The sequence below is a fragment of the Rhinoderma darwinii genome, chromosome 9, assembly GCF_050947455.1.
Source record: "Rhinoderma darwinii isolate aRhiDar2 chromosome 9, aRhiDar2.hap1, whole genome shotgun sequence".
In the NCBI taxonomy this organism is placed as follows: domain Eukaryota; kingdom Metazoa; phylum Chordata; class Amphibia; order Anura; family Rhinodermatidae; genus Rhinoderma; species Rhinoderma darwinii.
The window spans coordinates 61,867,080-61,892,629 of NC_134695.1; the positions used below are offsets into that span (position 1 = coordinate 61,867,080).

The window sequence follows — 25,550 nt, forward strand, 5'->3', positions numbered from 1 at the left end:
GTTTGTATACGCGTGTCTAAAGAAAGCATCTCACTGGAGTTAGAAATCCATTTTAAAGTTTCGTCGTATCGTTTTTATAGTAGTTGTATGAACGTTTGGATATTAACTTTTATGGCAGATGTAAATAACCTATTGCTTTGTCATTCTTATTGATCAATACTCCCACTTTAGTGGGATTCCCTGACCATCTAATATCTAAGGGGCTCTGTATAGACATCTGATCTGTGAACATCGGAATCGACATTTTTGTCTATTTTCAGAAAATCTATTCGCTTAGACATGTCATCGTCCATCTATGTGGTATTTGCTAAATGAGTTCTTGTGGTTTAGACAACACAGGAAATTGTTGGGGATATTTTAGGTTTTACAATCCCTTTTTAATTTTATTGTGAGACTCCTTGATATCGAACATTAATCTTGGCTGTTTCTATCAATTCCAGTTAATGTTGTGCCGTGTACGAAGAAACCAGCCTATTCAGAGCACTTTCACCTCAAACGACGATTGTTTTAAAACCTGCGAGTAACAAAAATAATGAAATAAAAGCACTTAAAAACTGTATTTTTAGGCCTCGGGGGCTTCTAAGTGGGCAGCCGTAATGCTACCCAGCTGTGAATTTATTATAATGGTTTAAGAAAGTAGAGTCCTATTTTATTCAAGAGCAGCACTGCAGGATGCCAACTTACACTTAGAAATACAGAGAAATGGACTTCAAATATTTATAACTTAAGTCATCCAGGGTGCAGCGTATACGCGTTTTTTATTTGTTTCGTTTGTTCTTTTTTTTTTTTTACTTTTTAGTAAACTGATTAAAATCTACTGTTATAGGTACCAATAGTCCCAGTTTATTTTTTAATGGTTTGATATTTTGTCTAGTGGTTTTAGTATTTTTGCAGATTATTAGAAAATGTAATAAGATGTGAAATGTATCACCAACTATATAACATGTTTTATTCCTAACTTCTTGGGCTGTTGACTGCAGGGTCAGACTATACACAGGGTTTGTTTTGTAGTAGCCATAAACATGCATAGGTCTGTGTAAAGGGCCTTTTACACTGGCGACACCCGGCCAGTGCAGCGAGCGCCGATCAACGAGACATCATTGATCGGCGATCGTTTGCTCCTCTCACACGGAGCTATGGATGGGGACGAGCGGTCGTTACTCCGATCGCTCGTCCCCATACATTATCATGTCGGCAGCGCGTCTCATGTTTACACAGGGAGAAGTGCTGCCGACAACGATGATATTTTACTTTTTTAAAACTATACGACCATCAAGCGTTTGCTCGTTCATCTGCTGATCACTGCCCTTTTTACACAGGGCAATTCTCGGCAATTATATTAACGCTAGTCTGCCCGATAATCGTCCTGTGTAAAACCCCCTTTAGACACAACCGTAGGACATTTGTAAGCAACAATATATGCAAAGTTGCTCCATTTTTTATTTTTTTTTATATTTAAGATGCATTGAAGCTGTAAAAATTAATTGGTTTTAAAAGGTGTACATTTCCCCATAGGCTTTTGTATAGGACTTGTACAAAATGTCACTAAAAACGCAATAAAAAATGCATGTTCCATTTGAAAACTGCTAGGATTTTTACAAGCGTTTTTGGATGCCATTTAAAAAGACAGAAAAATTCTGTGTGAAGGCCTTAAACCATTAACACACAATTTTGCACTGGTTTTACCTCTGCAGTGGTCTTGCGGCTGCGTACCACACCATTACCAATACTTCAACCCTTACGTGTCTTATTCAGTTGATTAAAGGCTCTCGATGGAAACGAACCCCTACCGTCTACAGGGTCATGCACAATGCAGAGCCCTGTGCACAGAGCCTGTACTATGGCTCCTTTAGTGCAGATCTGTACATCCTCCATGAACTGCCATACAGGCTCGTCATTGTTTTTAGGGGGGGGGGGGGGGAATTTATCAGTATAATTTTTCAATTCCTACTCACCATGGGCTTCGAGTTCAGTGGGCATTCCTACCTGGTGCGTGACCACTATCTCTATATGAACACTCATAGGGTCAGTTCACATGTAACGTAAATACTGTGGATTTTCTGCAACTATTTTTTTGGCGGAAAATCCACAGCATAATACAGTAGCAGCAAAGTGGATGAGATTTGAACAAAAATGATAAGCGGAAAAAACGGGGAGGTAAAACCTGCAACAAATAGCAGATGTTGCGGGTTTTTTTTTTTGCAGCAGAAAAGCTGCGATTCCACCGAAAGAAATGCAAATCAGAAGAAAAAAAATAAAGCTTATACTTATCCAGAATTCTGTGCTTGTTCGTCCAAATCGGCCTCCTGAGATGCCGTTTCATCCCATGTGACCACTGCAGCCAATTGTGGGCTGCAGAGGTCACATGGGATGAAACAGCATTCCAGGAGGCCGGGCTGCAGGATGGCAGAGGGATGCATCGCCATGGCTGCGCAAGTATGAAACTTTTTTTTTTACATGCAGTTTTCCGCAGCAGACATTCCAGCCGAAAAACTGCACCACAATTTGGTGCAGTTTTTCAGCCGGAATTTCCTGCGGTGACCAGAGCGGATACGCTGTGTACTTTTACGTATCATAGCTGCCCTTTGTGCACATGGGCATGGGGCGATAGCAGCGCTGCAATCATTAAGTGAGACCGTCCACTGGAAAAAAATGATGTGGATGACCAATATTGATCATAAACATTGTCCATTATATTCTGAATTAAAATAAAAGGAGTGGCAATAACTTTTTTGTACGCTGTTATTGACGTCCTCAACTGTGACCTGTGCATCGTGGTTTTAGGCAGACATCATTGTAATTTGGTTCCCTAAATAAACCCTCTTTTGTTTTTTATTTTACGGAGCTAGATAAGTAAATAAAATATGTGGAGCGTCCAGACTTTTCCCGATATGTCCAACACATGATTTTGTTTATTACTTTGAAGTAGAATATATTGGGGGAGATTTATCATAATAGGTGCAAAAGAAAAGTAGTAACCATTTGAGATTTCACCTTCTTAGAGGAAATTTGAATAACGTCCGTGTGCTGCGCATGGAAATCACACGCAGCACACGGACCCATTGATTTCAATGCGTTTACATGCGTGAGTCCGCTGCGTGAAACTCGCTGCATGTCCTATATTGGTGCGTTTTCACGCACCTACGCGCCTATTGAAGTCAATGGGTGCGTGAAAACCATGCACCGCACATGGATGCACATCCATGTGCAGTGTGTGGTTTGCGCATCAATTCAATTGAAAATAATAATAAATTAATAAAGTGCTTGAATAACGCATGCCACTCGCAAAGCCCACTGATGCATAACGCAACACACACGGACCAGATTCCTGCGCGTGAATCTGATACGCTTGTGTGAATGTAGCCTTAACTTTCAGTGGGAGATAAGTAGATTCCAGGCACCTCCTAGAGCCACTTATTTACCTATTCAATCATATTGTTTTCCCTGAAGAGATCATGTCTGATTTTTGTCAAGCAGCAAGTGGAAATTGTCTGGAAGCACTCGTGGAAATCTAACTGTTGATCGGACTCTATTGTCAAAAACCTAATGTATATAATATGGCCAACCTTACTCTTTGTAAACTAGTAAGCACTTGCAAACTACCTTTTTGCATATATAAGGCTAGATTCACACGAACATGGGGAAACTCGGACGTGAAAAACGTGATGTTTTTTCATGTCCGAGGTGCCCACCTGCGGGTTCCGTTTTCACAGATCCCCATAGACTTGAGTCTATGGAGGGATCCGTGAAAACAGAACAAAATAGGACAAGTACTATTTTTCAATGGATCCGACACACGGTCCGTTGAAACAACGGCCGTGTGAACGGCCCCTTTGAAATACATGCGTCTACGTTCGTCTGAATTCGGCCTAAGATGTTCTGTCTTTAAAGGGGTTTTCCCATCAGGGACATTTATGGCATATCCACAGGATATGTCAGATGCGGGTCCCACCTCTGGGACCTGCACTTATCTCGTTGCCCGCTGCCAATTTTAATTTCCATCAATGTAATCAGAAAACAGAATAGCTCGCTGACCTACGCTGTTTCCGTAACTCCCATAGAAGTGAATGCCATTTACGGAAGCGGCGTAGCATGTTTTTGAATTACGTGGTCGGAAATCACAAGTGGCAGTGGGAACACAGAAAGGTAGAACAGGGTTTAGGGAGCCCCATTCTAGAGATAGGTGGGACCCGCATCTATCGGACATTTATGGCATATCCTGTGGATACGTCATGAATGTCTCTAATGGGAAAACCCCTTTAATAAAATATCTATGTGCCCAAATAGCCATATTAGACCGATATTGAAATTGGCCTTATTGGTCAGAAATCTAGGCCATTTTCCCACGGCAGTATTTTGCCTCCCGTTTTGGAACCACTCCTGGTTTTGGCTTACAAATACTAAGAGGATGTGCAAATCTTTCCATCATAGTTTTTCCCTGTTTTTTATGTTCTGTTCTTGGTTTTGACTTCCAAATACTAAATCAAAATACTGACCTAAATTCTGCCCTGTGAAAGAAGCCTCAGGCTCCGTTCACATCTACGTCGGTGGCTATGTTATGCTCGGTCGCAGAATCTGTCCTATTTGCCGGACAAAATAGCACAGCATGCAGCGCTATTTTGGCCGGCAAAACAATGGAAACCTGACTGAACCCATTAAAGTCAATGGGTTCCTTCAGACGTCATGCGATGGATCCGGTGTGTCCGTTATTTTCGATCCTCTTCTCCTATAATAGAGCAGAGCAATCCAAATGGCGACACAAGTGTGAACAGAACCTTTTTGTATTTCTTAGTTCAGGTTTTCATACCAAGATATATATTAATTTATTATATGGTGTATCTTAATGGCTTTTCAGTAGGTCGTACATAATAACCTATAACCGGAAGCTCCTAAGTTACTACCTAAATCAAAACTGCGAATATTTGACCCCTTTGCCAGGTGCTCCTAAATTATGTATTTCACTTAACTTCTAAAATCACTCTGCAGTCTTCTTCTGTCTATCTGACTTACCAGTGCAAGTGAATGTGTACGGCTTGTGGGATCTCTGCTGGTTAAGTACCTTTTGGTTGCTATTTCCATTTGTGCTGTCTGTGTCCTCTCTAGAGAATGGCTGTCATAAGCCGTCTGTAGCAGTGGCACAGCGGCGCCCTACTGCGGGGATCTTCACACTTACAGTACATTCATGCCACTCCAGTCATATTTTGAGATCGGGTGTGCCCCTCTTTAAAAGGGTATACATCCATAAAAGCACATATTACGGGCAATCATCATAAGATATGTTTTGTTTTATTATATTTGGATTTTGTCATCCTTTTTAATGATTTTTTTTATTTTTTTATCTGTAAACCAAGTGTCCCTTTGTGCCTGTGGGTATTTATATGTGACTTTCAGTTGTATTTGTCATGTGAGCTCAATTTGTGGTCCGTCCAGACAGGAGTTCAAACAGTTAATTCACAGGGTGTTCACAGTGGGACGAATGTGTTTCTACTGCCACAAAGATCTTTGATCTCACTGTTTGCTCCAGTTCTCCCTTCTCATAATGTAAGGTTATTGAGCAGCTGCGGTCAACACAGAACATGGTTTATCATGACTGCAGCTATCCTATGACACCAAAGTTCAGTAACACCCAGTTTTTGGGGGAATAAGTGCTCGGCCTATTAAATCCATGGATTATATCAGGTCAGACATTAATTTAGGTGACCACTCTTTATGTGTGTAGGCAGCGTTTCTGTATACACTGCTGTAGAGGCTTGCATGTTAACAAGCGGCATGAGTTTGCAGCGCTGGTCCCAGGAATCTAACCTATCGAGACAAATATTGCAAACGAATACTATATTTAGTCCTTTGTGAAATTAGACCTAATTTATTAGTCTGTAGAAGCACCTAAAAAAATAAAATTATATATAATTATTTTCTATTTCCGGTTTTTACTGTATCTGTATCTTCCGGAAGCAGATACAGTTGAACCCAATGGTAGAGCAGGGAGCCGTAAGATCCCTGCTCTATCATTCACTATGTATCGCTGGATGCGAGGCAGTGACGTCATCGCGCCTGTCTGCGCCATGCCGCACAGACAAGAGGAGCAGAGGGATCTCCTCCACTCGTCATTGGAACAGGCTTAAGTGAGAATTGTATATTATTATTTTTATCAGGCACTATTGGGGCTGTGTGGGGTGCAGCTATGGGGGCATTATACTGTGTGGGGTGCAGCTATGGGGGGATTATGCTGTGTGGAGGGCAACTAAGGGCATTATGCTGTGTAGAGGCAGTTATAGAGGCATTATGTGGGGGGCAGCTAAGGGGCATTCTACTGTGGGGAGCACTATGAGGGTAATATACTTAATTGGGGTAGTGTCAGGGGCTATACGCAGGCTCGGGGATAAATATTAATTCAATGTCCATAGCATGCAAATGAGGTGCGTGACATGTAAAAGGGGTGTGGCTTAATAATCGTTCAATAATAGTAATCAAGGTTACGTGTTCAATTAATCGTGGATATAGATATATTTTATTGAATTCCTTTTACTTTCAGTTAGAACAACAAATAAATACATATTCTGCTGTACCTGTTTTATAATTAAGGTTCTCACTGTCTGCATTCATATACTGTATGTATCTACATGCAAATTTCTGGTTGTCCCTGGAAACAGACAGCGGTATAGCTCCACCTACTGTCAACAGCTCAGCTTAACTGCTGCTATCTAGGCTCCCACAATGCACTGCTCTATGGTAAGAGCCACCAGAATTCTGACTTTAGGTTTTCTTATCCATTCATGCCTTACCCTATTCATACCACTAAGATCAAGCATTTTATTGCACCTAATGAATGAGGGCATTTTAGGCTATGTTTATATCTTTCTTGTGGAAGCCACAATGCATCCCAACGGTGCATGACAGACCACATTAACTTCTAAGCAGCTCCATCAAGGGTTTTCTCCCATTTCATGGCCATTTCTGTGCATGCTGCGCTATTCTTGCGGTCAAATATGATGGAAACCATGCAGAGGCTCCGAACGGAGACTTCAACGACCGTGTGAACATAACCCTAAAAGATATGTACACCTTCGAAGAGAAAATATTTTTTTTTAGTTTGACTTTTTTATTAAAAATGTGTACTTTTTAGGATACAGCTTCTATTTCTCCTGTATACATGGAAGCTATATCGTTCCGTCAAAGCCGATTCAGCTGTACGGACGGCTCAGCTGAAAGCATGTCCTATGTGTCACTGACACTGAACTTAGATGTGATCGATATTCGGTGGATCCTGTGTCAGAAAATCACAGGACCTGCTTTCAGCTGAGCCGTCAATCCCGCTGCACTGACAGCTGTGACTTTGTAGGATACAGCTTCTATTTATCCTGTATATATGGAATCTATATCGTTCTGTCAAAGTAAAAAACATTTTTAAGGGCACGTTCAGACGTGACGGAATTGCTGTGGAATTCTGCAGCGGCCGTTTTTTTCATTTCTTTCTATCGTTTTTTAGGAAGGTTAGTTCAGACGTTGCAGAAAATTACTTTGCGGAAATTAGGCTGCAGTACAGATTTTTCCCTCCGCAGCATGCTCATTACATTGCGGAGAAGCGGAATTTCACTGCAGATTTCAGCCTTTGCAATGCATTGTGATTTCTGCAACGTCTGAATTACCTGTCAAATATGCAAATATTGGTGCAGATTCGTTGCGTAATTGCACCAACATTTACAGCGTAAAAATTCCGCCACGTCTGAACGTGCCCTTATAAGTCAATTTAAAAGCGTTTTTTTAAAATACATAAAACATTATTTTTATATTTAAAAAAAATAAATAAATTGAAACGAAAACTGAATCTTTAGAAAAAAAAAAGGTTAAATCAGAAACATTTAGGCCTTGTTCACACGACGGAAAACCCATGCTGATTCCGACACAGCGTGAATTCTTCTTGTACAAAGCCTCCTGTTTGCTTTCAATGGGAATCCACTCTGTTTAGGCAGGGTGGCATTTTTAGCAGGTGGAATTGCAAACCGATTAGCTGAATAAAACAGAAATGACATGCCGCTTCTTTTTGTGGCTTCCGTGGTATATTCCACTCCCAAACCATCGGGTAGCCACACACTGATTGTCACTGCAAAACCACTGTAGAAATCGGAGGGTCAACCTAAAATTTCTGCCGCAGAATCTCAGCAAGATCCACGTCAGATTTTTCCTCAGGAGGAATCTGTTGTGTGGACATGGCCTTCTGGCTCTTTTAGGGTATGTTCACACGAGGGCGTCCGTAACGGCTGAAATTACGGGGATGTTTCAGCCTGAAAACATCCCCGTAATTTCAGCCGTAACGGCATGTGCAGGCGCTTGAACGCCGCGTCAATTACGGGCGTAATTAGCTCTGCTATTCATTGGAGTCAATGAATAACGGCTCTAATTACGGCCAAAGAAGTGACAGGTCACTTCTTTGACGCGGGCGTCTATTTATGCGCCGTCTTTTGACAGCGGCGCGTAAATTACGCCTCGTGTGAACAGACAAACGTCTGCCCATTGCTTTCAATGGGCAAATGTTTGTCAGCACTATTGAGGCGCTATTTTCGGATGTAATTCTGGGCAAAAACGCCCGAATTATGTCCGTATATAGGCCGTGTGAACATACCCTAACATGGGCCCATGATCGGGCTAAACGAGCGTTCATATGAAATAGGGCAACGAGCAGCCGATAAACAAGCAAACACTTGTTCATTGGCTGATCATATAGTTTATGCAGCGAGAAATATCACTGTCGGCAGCACATCTCCCTGTGTAAAACCGATGTGATGGAAATGTAAGGGGACGAGTGATCGTAGTAATAATTGCTCATCCCCAGACATAACCAATCATTGCTCCTTGTGAAAGGAGCAAACGAGCGCCGATCAACGAGCCGTCTCATATTGACCGGTGTAAAAGGATCTTTAGAGTTTCTTCCTGGAAATGGTTAATGTCAGAGCCTCGAGACTTATGCTCAGAAAATCAAAGAAAATGGGTTTCTTCTATGATCTACAAGAGTGTGTTGTTGGATGCAGAAGTGTGACCAGTGTGACAGACTGTGCTGTATGTGCTGATTTGTGCGTCTCCAGAGGAGGATGTTCGGGCCCGTTCTGCTGATATTACTGGTTAGAGGATACTTATCCTGACATTACAATTTAGAGCAAGATAGTACATTACTGCGCTCCCCGTGCTTTTATGTGGCATGTTTACAGCTCCACTTCCTTTCAAATTGGCAATTGTTGTATTTCTTCATTTTCTGGAGCTGCTTGTGAATGTGCTGCCATTAGTGTTCAGGCTCTTTCATAGTGTCAACACAACCTTCTTCTGAGTATCCATGGGAAAGGAGGGTTAACGCCGACCTGTATTTCGATGTTTTCAAATGGCGGGGTGTTGGAATGATCCTTTTGAGCTTGTTTCCTCCGACTGTCACTGGTAGAAAATGTATCTTTTTGGAACATGTTCGGGTTCTATAAATACACAACAGCCTACGCCCTATAATAGTTACATTTGTCTTCAAAGTAAATCTGGTAATAATGGGCTTGTTGACATAAACCTTGTTGTTTGTACTCCAATAAGTCCCCACCCCCCACGGATCAAACGATCTGTTTTTCATGGCTATTTTGCTTCTGTGTCCCCAAACTTTTATCTGTTTCCTGTCCGTCTGACCGTTTTTAAACGGTCGTTTGTCATCTGTTTTTCTCGTCCGTTAAAAAACTGTTGTACTTAATTTGTCTAGGTTTTTTTTTTTTTTTTTTGGTCCCAACCCCCTGAAAACACCACAGTGCCCATGTAGATGGGGCCACACTCACCTGTCCCCAGTCCCTCTCCTCCAGTTATGTAGGCCCGGTCTCTTCCGATGAAGCAGGCGGTACGATGACGTCATTGCGCTACCTGCTTTACAAAAAAAGCGCCATGACGGGGAAGGGAACCAATGGTTGCCTTGCCTTGCCAGTAATGTCAATTGTATCCACGTGGTAAGGACGTGGATATAATAGTCCATTTGTGAGGGCCTCTTGGCAAGAGGAATAGCGGGGCCCTGTTCACACTGCATGCGCCACTGCCAGCAACCGATCAGTTCCGTTTTTTAAGGTCATCACATGAATGGCATTTTGCCGAATGGTGGATCTGTTGACTTGTATGGGGGGGGGGGGGTCGGGCCGTGAAAATAGGACACGTCCCCTTTTTTTTTTTTTTTTTTTTTCTTTTTCTAAGGCCAGTATTCACACACCGTTTTTCACTGTCGCGTGAGTAGTACCTTTGGGTGTATTTAGATGTTGCGCTTGAGGTGCGGGTGAATTTATTGTGACACCGTGGTTATTTTAAAGCATATATTAGGGAATTGAATTACTATCCTCTACCTAATGTGTGAGGTTTTCTTCAACCTGCATTATGGAACTAAATAAATCACCAGTAAATCTACATACAGTTGTGGTGTGTTTTGTGATACACCATTGCTCACTTCTAATTCAAGCTGATAATATGCAACCCAGACTGTGAGGAGGTTTCAGATTCTAGCAGAGGTGCATATTGTCCGTTTTGCAGCATTGTTTGGGTCTATTCACACAGTGCGTCATTTATTGCTTTGATTACTGTAAAATGACGGAGAAATGCTGCTTTTTTTTACGAGATTGTGGCAAAACCAACATTTTGCTGCAATTACTTGGCCATAAACCGCGATTTGACCGCACCGTTAATAACCGCTAAAAAGGACTTCACTTTGCGGAAGGCCCTACACACAATGCTGATGAATGCTCCGCTGCGGGCCTGCTATTACATTCAGTAACTGTGCTGCTCCTTATTGTTTGATCTGGAGAGCGTGAGCGAAAAAAATCAGCCTTCTGCATTTAGTCTCCTCCCAAGCTTTAAAATGAAAGTGTAATCCCAGTGGCAGCCTTGAACGTGTTTACATAAAATCATTTTCAGACTTCTCTCCTCTTCGTATACGTGCTGTGTCAATCCAGAGCTTCCTCCATGGTAAAGTTTATAGCAGAATTCTCTGCTCCGGAATGAAGAGAGATTATTTTCTAAATTGTAGCCCTAAAATAACAGGGGGTAGATCTGGAGCACCGCTGTTTGCTTGTTATTCTTGCTAGGCTTCGATTGCTAATAGAAGAGTTTACAGTATATTTTGGTGTAATGAGGTCCCATCAGATCTGCAACTTAATTGTGTTCTGTCTGCCATGATAGGCCTACAATCAGAAGGTTATGTTCTTAGCATTGTATTCTTAAAACTATTTTCCGCTCTAAAGCTTTTCCCTTATCCCCATCTACAAAGACCTCAACTTGGATGCTCTAGGCCCCACGTTACATCCCTCCAAGTTGGCTCCTTCTAGATACTTTGCCAGTGCACTATAGCACTTTTTTGATGAGTTTGCGACCGGAGTCCTTGTGATGCTCCTCACGTTGAGGCCTGAAAATTCTTCAAACCTGGAGTGACGGCACTTTAAATTTCAGCACATTATAAGAGAACGATCTGCTAAGGATGCAGGGGCCTGATTACTTGCAGCAGGGGCCAATTACGTTTTGTGCCCACAAACCTCATTATATTTTTGCATTCAGTGCGCAGTTTTTTTTTATTTTTATTTATTTTGAGCTGGCATAAATTATGCAGGGTGCTCTGATTTAGCAGAGATGGGTTTCCCATAATTCTAGTCTTGTGTTCTTTCACGAATATTAACTTGAGCTTTTTTTTATAAAAAAAATAAAATAAAAAAACTGTGTTTTTCATTTAAAGCTTAAATCTGCACGTCATCCGAAAAGCTGAGGTGTAATTCTAAATTCTTTCTTAGAAGTTCGTACATATCTGTTGAGGTTCACTGAGAATGAACCATGTTCGAGAAGTTTTAAGGGTTGCTTCACATGTAGTGTTTTTAGAGAGAATTGTTTTGGGTTTTTTCTGCAATTTTCCTGGTGTTTTGTTTGGTTTTTTTTTAGGAAAAAAATGCTGCAGCCAGATGTTAGCTGAAAGTCAATAGTGAAATATAAAATACACTGCAAACAATGTTTTTCTTTTTTGTGTGGTGTTATTGGCCTTTTAGTGTGTTTTTGTAGGTTAGTGGCGTTTTCGTTTTTTCAAGGCAGCATGCCCTAGGTATGGCGTTATTTTCAGAATAGGCTTTTTTTGTTGGAGCATGAGAAAAACATAAAACACTTCAAATTTATAGTGTTTTTTTTACAAGTGTTTTAAGGCTAGGATCACACACACCATTTTGATGCAGTTTTTCGCTCCTTTTTTTGAGCCAAAACAGTGGTGGAGACAAAAGAAAGGAGATACATTATTCTTTTCTTTCTGTCCTTCCTTTTGAATCCACTTTTATGGCCAAAACGGCATCAAAACCGTAAGTCTGATCCTGGGTTTTCCGTGACCTTTAAAAGACCGACTGCAGACAGGGGATGTGATTAAAACAACAATACAAGTAATACTAATCTAGTAAATTCCCCACCGCCCCAGTGCTGATAGTCCAGTGGTCTCCACCGTTCTTTGCTAAGTTTTACAGGAAGTGATGACCTACCGTTCCAACCATTTGACACACGCGGTGGTTTTTTTTGCAGATATTTCTGTTCCGTTCCATGCATCTGAATGGGATTATTTCTGCAGCATGTGCATGGATTTCTGCAAGCTCCATTCCGATGTACATGACAGTCACACATTTCTGCAATGTGTGAATAGGGGATGTCTGTTTCAGATAACCACACGTTTTTGAATGATGTTTATACCAAAGCAACTACCGACCATGTTGTTAACTTATTGGGTGGAATACTCCTAAAACCACTCCAAAATATGTGTTCTCCACTTTAAACCTCTATAGCCTAGAAACTATGGAAGAAAAGCACAAGCAACCACAACGCACCCACCGAATGAATTAATTAATTGAGGCCTAGGGTGTACACAGACCCAACGGGACTGGAGCAGGATTGAAAACTTTTATTTTTTTGGGCCACTTTGCAAATAAAATAAAAAAATATTTTGTTTTGCTAAGTGGCCCCAAAAAAATTTTTTTTAGAGGCTAATTAGAAAACCGAAAATACATCCTAAAGATATTATATGCCTATAGCGTGGAATACGGAGATGAACACATTAGCCAAATTTACTGTGACATTTAAAAGCAAATTTGGGACAGGATGTTCATTACAATTTTCTTCATTTTACTGTTTTTATTATAGGGCTGGTCTATTTTGGGGGTTTTGTCCTTGTTTCTGTCTGTATTTGGGTGTCATTTGTGGAATTGGTTAATTTTCTGTGTTTCCATAGTTCACTTGTAGCGGTTTAATGTTATTTTCCTTGTGTGGGGCTCATACATTTTATTTATATATTTTTAAAATATTTTTGCTTTCCTTTTTGTGCTCCTATTTTCCGGTACTTGAAAGCTTATAGTTTAGATTGATTCTCCAAATGAAGCCAAACATCTGGAAGTATAAATTATTAGTTTAAAGACTTGGAGGGGCTTTGTGTTCCTTCATTATTCTGTGCGCCTGGCGGCCCAGCAGTCAGTGTTTTTGTCAGGTTCACTTATGTGCAATTAATGTGCAGTTAAAAAATAATTTAAAAAAATTTGTTCTTCCCCCAAAAACAATTTGATTGTAGTGTGATCGTGTGAGCCCATTGTCAAGGCAGTTCAATATCAGCCCTCTATTTTCTAAATATTTCTCCTTGTGCTTTGTAAACACTCAAATGTTTGTGTTTTTTTCTTTTTTTGGAGACCGTTTTCCACTAAGGCCCCATGCGCACGACTGTGAAAAATCTACGTAATTGCGGACCACAATATGGTCCGCAATTACGGACCCGCCCAGTTCTATTGGCCGCGGACACCCTTCCGTATCGCTACGGAAGGGTGTCCGTGCCGTAGAACCGTGCTGGGAATTATGGTGCATGTCCTACTTTTTGTTTTTTTACGGGCCATGCTCCCATACTTTGTATCGAAAATGCGGCCAGCCGTGGCCGGAATCGCGGGCTGAGATTACAGGCACGGCCGTGTGCATGAGGCCTAAAATGTCAGCATTTTTACCAGATATCTCAAAACTAGCACAGGGACATGTAGCTTGTCATTAATTTTTGGGAATAGTTATTGTTTAATAGGAACACAAAAAAAGTGTGCACCATTTTATACTCTTGCTATATTTACACTCTGTGCTATCTTCTGGAAAAAAAATGACAGAATCTGTCACGAAGGCCCCTAACGGAGTCTCCCAACGCAGATGTGAACGGGGCGCTCGACGTGCTGTACACTATTTCTACCACTGATTTTTCAGGAAATCCGCAACAAAATTTGCATGTGTTGGATGCAGATTTTGACGTGGATTTTGGTGATATCAACGTATGTATTGTAAAGTGTGAAAATCTGCAACAAATCCGCAACGGAATTGGCATTCAGCGGATTAGAAAATTCACAGCATGCCCTCAATTCCGTGTGGATTTATTTTTATTTTTTTACTACATGTGGATGGGGGTTTTAAAAACTCTTCACATGTATTGTACTGTAAATTGCTGCAGATTTTGCCCTGAAAATCTGCAGCAATTCCGCAGCATGTGAATTCACTCTTATTGTGCCAAGGGTACGTTGCAATACCCTATCAATGTTCAAAAGATTATGGCAGCAAGGTTTGGCAATGTACCAGCACCATGTCAAAAGTTGGATATTTACGCAGGTCAGAATCCCTGACACAGTCAAGTACCGAGCAGGTGGCGAGTAGTGGCCTTTGTGTTGGAGCGCTATTGAAATTGCCCCCAGTGCCAAACATGCTAATAAATAAGGCTATGTTCACACTGGTGTCATGGCTTGCATTTATTTTGGAATTACAATGTGCCAGATCCAGAGTATGATGGATCTATATGCTGGCGGCTGATGGCACCTATTGACTTATAATGGGGACTGTCGAGGTTTCTGTCAAAGCCTAACACTAAGGCCGGGTTCCCACAGGTCGGATATGATGCGTAAAAACTGTGCAGCGTATCTGACCTGGAACCCGCAGAACATCCCGTCCGAAAAAACACACCACATTGTATTTAGGTTTTTCGAACTGAATTTCCGCTGTGGAAAAAAAACGTTCATACCTGTCCCCTCCCCCTTTTCTGCGCGTAGTCCGGCCTTCCTTGATGACGTTGCAGGCATGTGACCATGTAGCCTGTGATTTGGCTGCTGTGGTCACATGGGATTAAACGCCATCCTAGGAGGCTGGATGCAGGAAAAAGAGGAGAGTTCTGGGTAAGTATGGTTTTGTTTTTTCCCCGAGTTGCAATTTTTGTGGTGTAACACTTGGCTTTTTGTTGCAGGTTTTGCATCCCTATTGAATTCAATGGGGAAACCCCGCAACAGAAAAGCAACGAAAACGCAGCATAAATTGACATGTTGCGGGGTTAAATTCCGAACCGCACTGTGATTATGGGTAGAGTTGTGCACTGAGATGAAAACCGCTTTTAAATGTACGAGGATCTTTTTTTTTTTTTTTTCCCTAACCTGCTTTTTTAGTATGCGCAGTCACGGGTTTGCCTACTGTTTTAGTGTACATAAGAAAATTGATCATCAGTCTTGGGATGATTTACCATTGATAAGTGTCTTTGCAAAATGACCCATCTGTGTTTCCATAGAAACAAGTGGCTGACATACAGTTCCCTCTTGTACTTGCTGGCAGAAGTGCTCAAGAAGGGCGGTAAAAAGACATCTTGATGCGTGATTGACAGACAGCTGGAGAGTTCTGCTTCACTGTCTCTTGAAAGGTCGTCTTTAATGTCCTCCACGCCTAGTCTGTAAAATAATACAAAACAGCGTATCAATGTGTCCTGTCCCACGTGGCTGCTGTATGTATCTTTATAGGTTGTTTAGGGATTTAATACGTCTCCTACTATTTATGGCTGGGATTATATTGCCATCTAAATTCTGTATAATGATGCTGCCTGTATGGGGGTTTTTTTTTTTTTTTTCTTCTTCTTTACGAGTTTATCTATTTTTTATTTTTTATATATCTTTTTTATTTACGATGACATGTATGTACCTAGAAAATCTAAATATATTTATATATATATATATATATATATATATATATATAGATATATTCATTCACCATGTATATTGCATTTAGTTAAAATGGTCCGTTTCCGCTGCTTTTTAGTTTTGCTTTATTAAGTGTTTACACGTTCCTATCGTGTCATGGTTTTTGCAGCGATTTTTATTTCTTTTTTTGCAAAGTCGCCACAGTTACGCAAGCAAAAACAAATCGCAATTTGTGAATACTTCTTTATAAACAGTGACTAGAGCTCATCTGCATGGTAGCCTAGGCTGCAAAGGAAATTTGAGTTAGTCTGAAACACCGTTCCCGTCTCATCATGGTCTCATACTGTGGTTCCGTCAAACCTATTCCTCCTTTCCCCGGCTCTAGACACCTCCCTGTGTTCAGATTGGCTGCTGTGTAAAATCAAAAGCTTTGTAGGATGTTGATATGTGTCCCATACACATGCATTGACGGATTATAAACTACAAGCAGCTAAATCCGCATTGGGATCAGGTGATTACCACACATATACTATATGGAAAAAAGTATTGGAGCTTTTATGACGTCCCATTCCAAATCCATAGACATCAATATGGAGTTGGTACCCTCTTTACAGCTAAAACAGCTTCCACTCTTTTGGGAAGACTTTCTATAAATTTTGGAGTGTTTGTGGGAATTTTTGCCCATTCATCCAGAAGAACATTTGTGAGGTCAGACACTGATGTTCGAAGAGGGGGGTCTGGCTCGTAATCTCTGTGCTAGTTCATCCTAAAGGTGTTGGATGGGGTTAAGGTCAGGTCTCTGTTGGGGTCAGTCAAGTTCTTTCACACCAAATTCCCCCAACCAACCATGTCTTTATGGACCTTGTGCACTGGCGTACAGTCAGGCTGGTACAGAAAAGGGCCAAACCCCTATCTGTTCCCACAAAGTTGGAAGCTGCTCACAATGTCTTTTATGCTGAAGAATTAAGATCTCACTTCACTGGAACAAAGTGGCCGACCCCTGAAAAACAACCCCATAGCATTATCCCTCCTCCACCAAACTTTACAGCTGGCACAATGCAGTCAGGCGGGTAACGTTCTCCGGGCATTCACCAAACCCAGACTCGTTCATCAGACTGCCAGAGAAGCGTCACTCCGCAGAACACGTTTCCACTGCTCCAGAGTCCAGTGGCGGCTGCTTCACACCACTCCATCCGACGCTTGGCATTGTGCTTGGTGATGTAAGGCTGGCATGCAGCTGCTCGGAAACCCTTGCAATAAAGCTCTCGGGCACAGTTTTTGAACTCCTATTGAGACTCATGGGAGTTTATCTACCAAAACAAAAAAACGCATGTTCAAAAGGCAACAAAATCACACCATGTGAACTCAGTCTAAGGGGGAAGCCTGGAGATCCACCCAAAGCTATGGCAGAAGCTTTATAACCTTTAAATATGTACAATGTGATGCATTTTGTGCAGGTCGAATTTTATACGAAGTATATGTGTTCTTTGCCCTATGGCCTTTTAATGAGAATGTTGGGTATGTTTCAAGAACTAGAGCAAGTACTATGCGCATCTGTTCCGGTATTCAGTAAATGCAAGTTACTTGAAAGGCATTGTAAGGTTAAAAATTCATTTAATTTCAGACGGTATGCGAGTTATAAAACCTTCAGATGTGGCTCCTGAAAATTACACCAGTACTTTGATGTCTGGAAAAACTGTGATGCCAACCTGAAGTACCTGACCTTTACATTCTGCTCATAAGCATGCTAGAAATGGTAGCCAGATATCGCATGCATCCCCCTCCCAGAGGGTTTGTTTTCAAAGTCATTTTAAAAAGGCACAATACTGTTTTTTGTTTTTTTTTGTATTTTTAGGGATTTTTTTTAAATTTAGGTTCTGTCCACACAGCCTTTTCACAAGGAGGTGCTGGGTGACATATTTTTTTTTCTTTTACTCAAAAAAATGTAGTGTCAGGGACTAGATCGGATCCTATCCTGTGAGATCAGGAGAGCTTGCTCAGTCTCTTCCAGATTTCAGAGGATACAATCCCGTCCACAGGAGCTGTAATACGACCGTGGGCAAAAGAAGATTTGTGCAAATTTGGCTACAAAACCTAAAGCATATGGTGGAAGTTTCTTTCTAGTCCAAGGCCTATCTTTTTTTTTTTTATTTGGATAAAATCTAATGCAATATAAAGAATCGTCTTTAATGTAAAGATGAATAAATTCTTTTCATTCTGTCTCAATCCGTTAACAACAAAGTATTCTGCAACAGCATAAAATAGCATGTGCCTATTACTGGAACACCAAGTGGTAAGTAAATTCCCCTTCCTATACTCAGCGCAGTACTGGAGTGCATTATTTATGTGCATGACCCTAGTGTATGAAGAACGGCCATACTGATCTGGATGAATACTGAAGTGTAAAGCGAGAACAACCCACTGTATATATCAAACCTTCCCAAATGGCTGTAGGAGGGTCTTCACAGAAAATGCTCATGGTTTATAACAGTCTACATTTGGCAGCTCTCACGAGAGCAAGCGGGGACCCCAAGCTGTGGGAAATTATCTCTGCGTTAATAAAACACTCATCTGGAGCCAGTATTCCAGTCTTAAGGCTTTACTTTGGACGGTAAATAGATGTAAATAAGCACTTACATTTCTTACTGCTACAATACCAGTGTGACAGGCCGATAGATGAGCAGTTCCTGCATAGAAAGTCCTAAATGCAGACGTGATTATTTGTGTTGGATTTCTAAGCGGACCACTTATCATTCAGAGCCCAGGTACAGTCTAGCGAGTGGTGTAAGCGTTCATCTTCCCTTCTAATTATACTCCATTAACCTAGAACATGAGAGCTCCCCTGCACACATGGAACAGCAGCACCAACTGGCTGCCTTTGATGAGGCCTTTTGGAGACGGCAAATCCCACGTACATGACAACAGGAACATTTTAATACTGCAGACTTAAGCAAAAAATCCAATACAGCTCTGTTACTGAAGTCAGACGCACTCCGCTCAATTATACATGAACACAAGAAAAAGGAGCAAGACATGAAGCGCACAATCAGGTGGATAAATGACTTGGACATTACTCCGGCAGTGGGTGATTCACTGCATTACACATCATGTTTAATGTGCTCTGCCTCTTCATTACATCGATGCCTTCCAGTGAATGGTGTTTTTATCGTTGCAGACAACAGTGCGAAAAAAAACCCAAACAATTAAATGATAGGACCCGGCTCACAATGCGGCAATTTTTTGGAAGTCTGTTTATCTGACGGTATTCATTTCTACTTAATGAAAAGCGAAGAGGTCAAAGCAGTTCCCACAGGCTGTAAATGGAAGTGTTTCTTTTCGTTAATGCACCCTATGCTTTATAATATCATCCCCCGAGTCCGAATGAATTGAAAGGCAGAATTGATATATAATATTATTATATATGATTGAATTGTGTTTATTTCCGGGGTTGTTTCCTAATGTCTATGAAAGCCCTCGTTGTCCAGCTACTAAAAAAAAAAGCAATTAGTGGGTTTACGGTTTCCTGAGTTTTACAGTAATTTGTCTACTGTGTATAGTTTTTTTTTTTTGTTTAGGAAGCAAATTCAAGCCCTTTTTAAGTAATTGACACATCAGGTGTCATCAGTTCTTGCTTTTATATAGGGCTTCATTCAGACAGGGATATGTTACCTGTACCGTACTCTGGATGTAACCGCTATGCGGTTTTACTATCTGGATCTATAGTGCTGTTCAGTACAGCCAAGAAGAGATGCGGGTGTTGTATCCGCATTATGGACAGTTAGGTGCATTGTACCGTGTATGTCTGAACGAGCTCTTCGACTATGTTCGCAGCATTTTTGGTAAAATTATGGCTAAAATGGCCTCGCAGAGACAGACTCATAAAATCTAGTGAATCGCTAATTTGTGAAAGATATTCTACCCGAGGACTTACAGATGCACATTCTGCTTTTCATAAAATGTTAAACGTCTGTAAAGGGGATGGCAGGATTGAGTGTTTCTGTGCAGGAATAGCAGCTGAGCCGCAATGTAAATATCACGAATATCTACAAGAAACTCATGGGCATTCATTAACATTCAGCTGCAGTTTGTCTCTCTCCGTTCTAGAGAATAGATGCGAGTATAGAAAGGAAACCTACTTCTATCTAGCAATGTGTTGCTTCACCCCCTAGCTGCTGGTCTGGGAGCACTCCATAGGATGCATCTCCTAGTATTCCTCTTTTGATCGGAGTGTCCCTCTTGGTACAACCATCTGGCTTTATCATTCTTGTAGCCCTGTGTTTCCTACTGTTTTAGCCTAGATGCAGGCTTGTATTGTAACATCGGGTTTTCTGTCAGTAATGCTGATTATTGGCTTTGCGTATATGAGTAAAGTTGCTAAAGAGTTTATTTTATGTTTAGTTTGCTTTTTAAGTCTGTCCTGTAATTCCTGTTTTAACCCTATAGACAAGTCATCTGTTGGCAAGTGACAGCCAGCTGGCTAAATGGCTTAGTGAGAGTGCCAGGCCTCCCCCCCATCGATATTGCCCGCTCGATCAGCGCACTCCTACGTTTTTTCCTCTTCGCTGCTGTCAATTCTATCGACGTAGGACAGAGGAGGCTTGATTACGCTTTGCACGGATCTTTATACAAATGTGAATTTTGTTTCAGAATATTTTGTGTTAAAGATCAAGCAGTGAAAGCTATGTGTAAGTAGAATAGGTCCTATACCCATGACTGGGATATAATAGTCAGACACGTGTAAAATGATTAACTTCAAAGTGGCCATATGGGCAGGTTTGTATTTCGCGTGTGTGTGCGTGTGTGTGTGCGTGTGTGTGTGTGTGTGTGTGTGTGTGTGTGTGTGTGTATATATATATATATATAATACTAGTCCTTCTCAATTAATTAGAATATCATCCAAAAAGTTAATTTATTTCAGTAATTCAATTAAAAAAGTGGAACTTCTATACTATATAGATTCATTACATACAGGGTGATCTATTTCCAGCATTCTTTTTCCTTTTTTAATGTTGACAGTAACAGTTAATGAAAACCCCAAATTTAGTGTCTCAGAAAATTAGAATATTAAATAAGCCCAATTTCAAAAATGATTTTTAATGTTGGCCTATGTACAGTATATGCCCCCAATACTTGGTTGGGGCTCCTTTTGCATGAATTACTGCATCAATGTGGCATGGAGGCGATCAGCCTGTGGCACTGCTGAGGGGTTATCAATGCGGCGTGGCATTGAGATCAGCCTGTGGCACTGCTGAGGGGTTATCAATGCAGCGTGGCATGGAGGCGATCAGCCTGTGGCACTGCTGAGGGGTTATCAATGCGGCGTGGCATGGAGGCGATCAGCCTGTGGCACTGCTGAGGGGTTATGGAAGCCCAGGTTGCTTTGATAGCGGTCTTCAGCACGTCTGCATTGTTGGGTCTGGTGTTTCTCATCTTCCTCTTGACAATACCCTATAGATTCTCTATGGGGTTTAGGTCAGGCGAGTTTGCTGGCCAATCAAGCGCAGTGATACTGTGGTTATTACACCAGGTATTGGTACTTTTGGCAGTGTGGGCAGGCGCCAAATCCTGCTGGAAAATGAAATCAGCATCTCCATAAAGCTTGTCAGCAGAGGGAAGCATGAAGTGCTCTAAAATTTCCTGGTAGACGCTGCGCTGACTCTGCACTTGATATAACACAGTGGACCAACACTGCTGCTCAGTGGTCCAAAGTCCTGTTTTCAGATGAAAGTAAATTTTGCATTTCATTTGGAAATCTCTGTCCCAGAGTCTGGAGGAAAAGTGGAGAGAAATCAATCCAAGTGTCTTGTGGTCCAGTGTGAAGTTTCCACAGTCAGTGATGGTTTGGGAGCCGTGTCATCTGCTGGTGTTGGTCCACAGTGTTATATCAAGTTCAGAGTCAGCGCAGCGTCTAGCACTTCATGCTTCTCTCTACTGACGAGCTTTATGGAGATGCTGGTTTCATTTTCCAGCAGGACTTGGCACCTGTTCTCACTGCGCTTGATTGGCCAGCAAACTCACCTGACCTAAACCCCATAGAGAATCTATAGGGTATTGTCAAGAGGAAGATGAGAAACACCAGACCCAACAATGCAGACGAGCTGAAGGCCACTATCAAAGCAACCTGGGCCTCCATAACACCTCCGCAGTGCCACAGGCTGATCACCTCCATGCCACGCCGCATTGATAACACATTAGCAGTGCCACAGGCTGATCGCCTCCATGCCACGCCGCATTGATGCAGTAATTCATGCAAAAGGAGCCCCGACCAAGTACTGAGTGCATATACTGGACAGACTTTTCAGTAGGACAACATTTCGGTAATAAAAATATTATTGGCTTATTATTGCCATGGTTTTTGCTTTATTCCCAGAATTGCCGTTTTGCATGATTCAACCAGGAAGTTACTTGACTGTGTTTCTATTATGACTTTATATCAAGATTCTCAATTGCTCGTTTCTTTGTATCTCCTATCTGAGACTGTCTCCACAAATGGCATTTTAGCAATAAAGCTTACTAATATTTGAGTGCAATGTTCTGTAATAAGTCTCTCATACAAACTTATTTTGACTTCCAGAAACTTGTAGTGGAGCAGCTTAGGAAGAATCTCATAGTTAAACAGGAACTCCCAGACAACAGACTTCTTATCCAGCCTCTGCTTCATCTAGAAAGCAAACCGCCAACACCACAAGTGCAGCAGCTACATCAGATACAACTACAGCAACTACAACCAGTGTCACAGGCATCTACATCACCTCTTCCAGGCCTGAGTGGCACACAGGTGAGATCTTTTACCTGCCAAGTTTTGTTTTTTTTTTGTTTTCTTCAATAATGCTTTAGGCTCTGTTCACATCTGCGTTGCAGGCTCAGTTCGGAGCATCTTTTGCAGATTTTGTCCGATTTGACAGGAAGAATTCCAACCAAAACGACTGAACGCAACAGACCCTTTTAGAAGTCAAAGGAGTCTTTCAGGTGCCGGTGATATCTATCATTTTATAAACCGAAACCACAATGCAGATGTGAACAGAGCCTTAGTCATTTGTCTCTATGGCTGTAATATATATGAATTTACTTTTCAACCGGTACAATAATTATACCATTTTGTTTATGGTGCTCAGCTGTCAGAGTAACTAAAAATTGACAAAAGCAACACCTTAGACAAGTCAGACGAAAAGGAGGGTATGAATGTATTGATCAGAGATGGTCTGCAAAAACGCCAAATATGTCATCTTTTGTCATGTTGGGCAAAAAATTCCACTTGTATGCCCAGCGTTACTGAGGTATCCCAAAGTAAAGACTTATTACACATCTCTATGGTCACGACAGATTATAAAGGAAAGCTGTATATGGTAATTTAAGGTATGGGCCCATTCAGACACTCCAGACTTAGAGGATCCCGCACTAATTTGCGTTGAAATACTCCCCAAATCCGCTAACATTCTGCGTCTAATGCATGTGAATAGGGTTTTTTTTTGTTTGTTTGTAACCCCATCCACAGGCAGTGGAAAAAAAAACCGCAAATTTTGGTCTGAGCCAGTGGAAAAAACATCTGTGAGATTAAGTAGCATGCCGTGGATTTCACACAGAAAAGCATTGAATGGGCCTAATCTTTATGTGGATCTGTGGCACATCGAACTGCACATCCATGGCAGAAGTGTCAGTCTTGGATTTCTGACATCATTCTTCTAGTGAATAAGTGTCGGATTTGCCATGGGAAATCCAGAACGTGTGAATATAGCCTGAAAGTTGCCTCACGGTTAGGCCCCATGCATACGAATGTAAAAACGCCACGGGTACGCTATTGGCCACGGGTACCTCCCTGTAAGTCTATGTGGCTCTCGTAATTACGGGTGACTACGTGTGTGCACCCGTAATTACGGGAGCGTTGCTAGGCGACGTCAGTAAATAGTCACTGTCCAGGGTGCTGAAAGAGTTAAACGATCGGCAGTAACTGTTTCTGCACCCTGGACAGTGACTTCCGATCACAATATAGATCAACCTGTAAAAAAAAAAAAAAAAAAAAAAAAGACGTTTATACTTACCCAGAACTCCCTGCTTCTTCCTCCAGTCCGGCCTCCCGGGATGACGTTTCAGTCCATGTGACGGCTTCAGCCAATCACAGGCTGCAGCGGTCACATGGACTGCTGCGTCATCCAGGGAGGTCAGGCTGGATGTCAAGAGAGGGACGCGTCACCAAGACAACGGCCGGGTAAGTATGAATTTCTTTTACTTTTTCTGCGGAAAGGGCATCCCCTTCTCTTTATCCTGCACTGATAGAGAGAAGGGCTGCCGATTACTGCAGTGCAATTTTGCAGCGAAAATGTGCCCATAAATACGGGTGACACCGGACCCGTATTTACGGGCACGGGTACGTAAATACTGGCGCACTAAGGGTCGAATACGTGTGACCAAGGACCCGTATTTACGGGAGGACAAAAATAAGTTTGTGTGCATGAGGCTTACTCTGTGAGAAGCAATGCTTCTATGGGAGAATACCTCCGTAATACTGCAGGTTTGCCTTTTAAGTAGTATGGACAAATTTTATGACGTGCCCAGTGGGAGCTGTAATGGCAGCCAAATTGGTTGTCACCCAGCCTTCCAAGTAAAGGATATAAGTAATAAACAAAGATGACTCGGATATATGGCTGCATGTGACTTAGGTTTTAATTGGAAATGTAGTAATCTTTTATTTATTTATTTTTTTCTCCCAAAAGACTCTGGCCACAGCCTCTATGATCACGGCAAAGACTCTACCTCTCGTGTTGAAAGCCGCAGCAGCATCCATGCCCACTTCTATTTTGGGGCAAAGACCAACCATTGCCATGGTGACTGCCATCAACAGCCAGAAAGCAGTCCTAGGCTCTGATGCACAAAGCGGTGCAATAAACTTGCAGACGTCTAATAAGGTCACCAGTCAGGGAACAGAGACCTTTCAGATACTGGCAAAAAATGCTGTTACTCTGGTGAGCGATCATTTTATGTCTTTTATGCGTATTAATTTGAATTCTATTTGTCTGATATTGGCATTGTTCAGAAATGTCTAATGTTGTAGGATTTCAATTTTGTATAGCAGGTCCAAGCAACAACTTCTCAGCCTATCAAAGTTCCCCAGTTCATCCCACCCCCACGGCTCACTCCTCGTCCAACGTTTCTTCCACAAGTGAGTAAATTTTCCTCCCCATATTTTAAGAATTTCAGTGTGTGATAACGTTGAGAAACTGTATTTTATACTTACATGTTTATATGTATGCGTGCAGTTAGGCCTTGTTCACACGGCGCTAAAAAAACCCGAGGTGTAAACTCGTCAAAAAACCGCTAGCGTTTTTGCAAATCGCTTTTTACAGTACAGGCGTTTTTGACGCGATTTTCGGGCGCGTAACTAGGACTCCCATTGACTAAGGGGATTAGGCGCGTTTTCAGAGCCAGGAATTGACTTACAAAAAGTTTTCCCATTGATTTCAATGGGAAGCTTAAAGTGTGTGTTTGTCGGCGCGTAAAATGCTGCAAAAAATGCGTTTAATACACGCCGTGTGAACAAGGCCTTTGATAATGAACAAACTTTATTGATTAAAG

At 41.6% G+C, this 25,550-nt stretch overlaps 1 protein-coding gene across 8 annotated transcripts in view; it reads left to right on the forward strand.

The window, feature by feature from the left end:
- Positions 1–25,550, forward strand: part of PHF21A (PHD finger protein 21A) — a 103,243-nt gene that overhangs the window by 45,759 nt on the left and 31,934 nt on the right. For 5 of the 8 annotated variants that reach the window (XM_075837935.1, XM_075837939.1, XM_075837932.1 and 2 more), the window contains 3 exons: positions 22,555–22,758; positions 24,692–24,940; positions 25,048–25,137. In XM_075837935.1, coding sequence (XP_075694050.1) covers positions 22,555–22,758; positions 24,692–24,940; positions 25,048–25,137 — 543 coding nt within the window. The remainder of the gene's footprint in view (positions 1–22,554; positions 22,759–24,691; positions 24,941–25,047; positions 25,138–25,550) is intronic. The other 3 variants (XM_075837936.1, XM_075837934.1, XM_075837938.1) reach the window with 1 other exon arrangement.